Consider the following 4,462-nt stretch of genomic DNA (forward strand, 5'->3'; position numbering starts at 1 on the left):
AAAAGCTTTTTCTGCATCTATCAACATAATCATATGATTTTCGTTTCTTTGTTATTGATATGATCAATTAAGTTCATAATTTTCCTTATATTAAACCATCTCAGCATGAATTGTTCTATTTTTGTCTTTGTATCTCCTCACCTAGCACTGTCCCTTAAATATTTTAAGAATTTAATAAATGCTTGTTGAAGTGAATTGGAATCAAATCCCTTTTCCGAGGAGGGAGCCCCACTTTTCTCCCCCCAGGAATGTCCTAATCGTTGGCGCATATTGGCATTTCCTCCCTCATCCCCCTTTCCCCTTCCTGCTGCTGTCAAGTCCTTTGATGTCACCTATATACCATTGTGAGCTGACAGCCCTGCCCAGGCCCTAATGGACACAGTCTATGATAAGGGAGTGATGGTGGCACGGGAACTCAGTGACCATCCCAGAACCATACAATTAGGCCAAGCCAGTATGAGGTACCTATAATGCCATCAAGCCTGCACTTCCCAGGATCCAATGACAGACATTAGGGGCCTCCCACCCATCATGGTTGGTGAACCATACCCTGGAGTGGCCCTTGGGGTGGAAGAAGGTCTACTCTGCCAGCTGCTTCATTCTCCAGAGTTCAACCTATTTCCCAATTCAGCTGTCTTTGAAAGTAACTTCATCCAGGTACTTTTTCCCTGTTCTCCAGGTCAACTCTTGTTTGAGAAAGGAGAGCTCTCTCCAACCCCTATACCCAGGAGAGGACTGAGAGACTCACATTAGTTTTGGAATTCCTAGAGGGGAGGGGGATGAGGGAAGTGTGGGGTTGAGTTCTGAATTCTCCTCAAAGTAATTGAACCACTTACAGAGTTTTGACTGTGTAAGAGCATCAGGTCTGAACCACTGGGAAAAAGTTCTTTCGTTTTGAATCTCTACACTTGCTCCTACCTTCTCTCTTTGCCCTGCCTACCCTTCCACCCTACCTTTCTGAACTATGTGCCTAAATGAGATAGCTGGAGGGTCATGAAATTAAGACTCAGTTAAAAGTTAATGCTAGGGCAGCTAGGTGGCACAGTAGATAAAGCTCCAGCTTTGGAGTCAGGAGGACCTGTGTTCAAATCCGGCATCAGACACATGACACTTACTAGCTGTGTGACCCTGGGCAAGTCACTTAACCCCAATTGCCTCACAAAAAAAGAAAAAAAAGAATTGTAAAAAAAAAAAGTTAATGCTAGAGCTATGCCTTCGAATTCTACCTTCCACTATTGGGAGTGTTTTGGAAAGTCTTCCTGGAAGGTCAGGGATGGATAATATCAGATATGCATTGATTCTACAGGTCCATAGAACTTTTTTTCTCAACATCAGGGGGAAATTCTCATCATGGTATAACCCACAAAATTGAACCTTAGTGGCTTAAAGAAATACTATAACACTATGGGTTTGGGATACTGGTTTGGATTTGTCTTCAAAGTCTTGTATGCTGCTTGCCAGAGTCCTGAGTCAGTGAGTCTATATAGTACAGTCATATTTTTTAAATTTATGGAATAAAACAAACATTTCCATAACATAGTACAATAATGATTACACATGAAACTTTAAATCTACTATGCACAACTTGCTATTTCTTTCAAATTTACAACAAAATTATCAGGTAATTTTTTTCCTTTTTTTCTTCCCTATCTGCCCCCACTCTAGAGATGGCTATCACTAGACACAAATAAGCATATATATATATATATATACACACATACACACACATATACATATATACACACACACATATATACATATAAATATATATACATAAATTTATCCTATACATACTTCTATTTATCAGTTCTTTCTCTGAATGCAGATAACATTTTTCTTCATATGTCCTTTATGGTTAATTTGGGTATTTATAATAGTCAAAATAACTTATTAACTCAAAGTCATTCTTAAAACAATACTGCTCTTACTGTATACAGTGTTCTCTTGATTTTGCTCATTTCACTCTTCATTAGTTCATGCAAATCTTTCCATGTTTTGCTAAGATCATTGAGTTCATCATTTCTTACAGCACAGTAGTATTCCATCACAATCATATATCACAATATTCAGTCATTCCCCAATTGATAGATATCCCTGAAATTTCCAGTTCTTTGCCATCACAAAGAGAGCTGCTAAAAACATTTTAGAACATATAGATTCTTTTCCTAATCCCTAATATGATCCCTAATTATCTTTGGAAATAGATCTAGTAGTGATATTGCTGGGTCAAAGAGTATAGGCAGTTTAATATCTCTTTGGGTTTAATTCCAGATTGCTCTCCAAAATGGCTGGAACAGTTCACAGTTCCACCAACAATGAATTAGTGTCCCAGTTTTTCCATATCCCTTCCAACATTTGTTGCTTTTCCCTTCAATCATTTTAGTCAATCTGGTAGGTGTAAAATATCTCAAGATTGTTTTAATTTGCATTCAATAATTGATTGCAATGATTGCATTGCAATCAATAATGATTTAGAACATTTTTTCATATGACTATAAATTGTTTTGATTTCTTCATTGGAAAACTGCCTGTTCATATCCTTTGACCATTTATCAATTGGGAAATGACTCATATCCTTATAGATTTGACAAAATTCTCCATATATTTGAGATATGAGACTTTTATCTGATAAACTGTCTACAAAAATTTCCCCCCAATTTTCTGCTTTCCTTTTGATCTTGGCTATATTTCTTTTATTTGTACAGAAACTTTTTAATTTAATGTAATTGAAATTATCCATTTTACACCTAACTTTCCTTTCTATCTCTTATTTATTTACAAATTGTTCACCTGTCTATAAGTCTGATAAGTAACATGTTCCATGTTCTTCTGATTTTCTTGTCTCTCATCATATCTAGGTCATATATCTATTTTGATCCTATCTTGGTAAATGGTAGAAGATATTAGTCTATGCCCAGTTTCTGCCTTATCACTTTCCAGTTTTCCCAACAATTTTTACCAAGTAATGAATTCTTATCCCCAAATCATAAGTCTTTACACTTGTCAAATACAAGGTTATTATATTTATTTGCTGCTGTAAATTCTATGTCTACTCTATTCTATTGATTTACCTTTCTAATTCTCAGCCAGTACCAGAGAGTTTACTGCTTTATAATACAGTTTAATATCTGGTACTGCTAAATCTCCTTCCTTTGCATTTTTTCATTATTTCCTTTGATATTCTTGACTTTTTGTTCTTCTAAATAAATTTTGTTATTTTCTAATTCAGTGAAATTTTTCTCATAATTTAATTGGGATGGCATTGAATATATATAAATCAGTTTAAGTAAAATTGTCATTTTTATTATATTGGCCCTGTCTATCCATGAATAATTAATATCTGCCCAATTATTTAAATCTGATTTTATTTGTATAAAAAGTGTTTTATAGTTATGTTTATGTGATTCCTGGTTTTGTTTTGTTTTGTTTTTTGGCAGGTGTACTCCCAGGTATTTTATACTGTCTATAGTTATTTTAAATGTATAGTGCAGTTTTAATCAATCAATCAACAAACATATACTAACAGTGTAATTGGGCATTGCACCAGATGCTAGGGACATAAAGAGAGCTCTCTCAATGCTTACAGTTTAGTTTGGGCAAGAAAACACATAGATGAAACTTTATTAATCTAGAAATATAAGATATTACATATAAGGAGGTTGGATAAGTGGGATCAGTAAAATTCCTTCCAGTAACAGGATTCTATGACTCTAAGAGAAATGCTAAATAAGTGGACCCGGCAATAAGCATTATGAGCTCAGAAGAGATGAGAATCTGCTAGAAAGTGAGATAGATCTTAAAGATTCTTGGAAAGTGGCTACTATTGCAAACTTTATTTAAGGATACTTATCAAAATAAGCATGTTAACCTTCAGGGTTGGGGTCAGGGCAGGACTCACCATTCCCTGGAGGGCTCCCACTCAGGAAGAGTCCCCGAATGTTAGTGTATTGTTTGTAGTGGGAGCTGCTGGGTTAAGAAGTATCAATTGACTAGGGGCGACATGCTTTCATTTATATTTGATGAAGCAGATCCCTTATTATTTATTCTTGGGAAGTTTTGCAGAGAGAGCTTAGGATTTATTATTGATTGGGTAACATATACCTAGAAATTTCACCACATTTTTCACTGAATTTCAGCAAGCGGGCAGATAGTAGCCATAATTTATCTAATGGATAGCTATCATGGGGCAGAGGTCTCAGGTAGCACAGACAGCCATGAGATCAGCCTCAGAAATCTGTCAGTTGGTATAAGAGAAGTCAGTGTGGGGTTACAAATTTGCTGCAGATAATTAACTTGTAGATATTGCCTAGTAATTGCCTAATATTAATTCCCTAGTACTTAAGAATATTCATTACTTCAATTGAGTTCCCTGTTCAACCAACTTGATTCCCCTCATTCCTTCTTACAGCAGTAACACCGTTATTAAACACTCACCAAGCAATTTCTGCACTGGGACTTCACG

At 35.7% G+C, this 4,462-nt stretch overlaps 1 protein-coding gene across 1 annotated transcript in view; it reads left to right on the top strand.

The window, feature by feature from the left end:
• Window positions 1-501: 501 nt before the first annotated feature.
• Window positions 502-4,462, top strand: part of LOC114026479 (protein FAM71F2-like) — a 22,915-nt gene continuing 18,954 nt past the window's right edge. Inside the window, 1 exon segment of the mRNA XM_027840202.1 lies at window positions 502-657. Within this exon segment, the coding sequence (XP_027696003.1) occupies window positions 502-657 (156 nt within the window).

This window comes from Vombatus ursinus, unplaced genomic scaffold, assembly GCF_900497805.2.
Source record: "Vombatus ursinus unplaced genomic scaffold, bare-nosed wombat genome assembly UNPS02014839.1, whole genome shotgun sequence".
Taxonomy (NCBI): Eukaryota; Metazoa; Chordata; class Mammalia; order Diprotodontia; family Vombatidae; genus Vombatus; species Vombatus ursinus.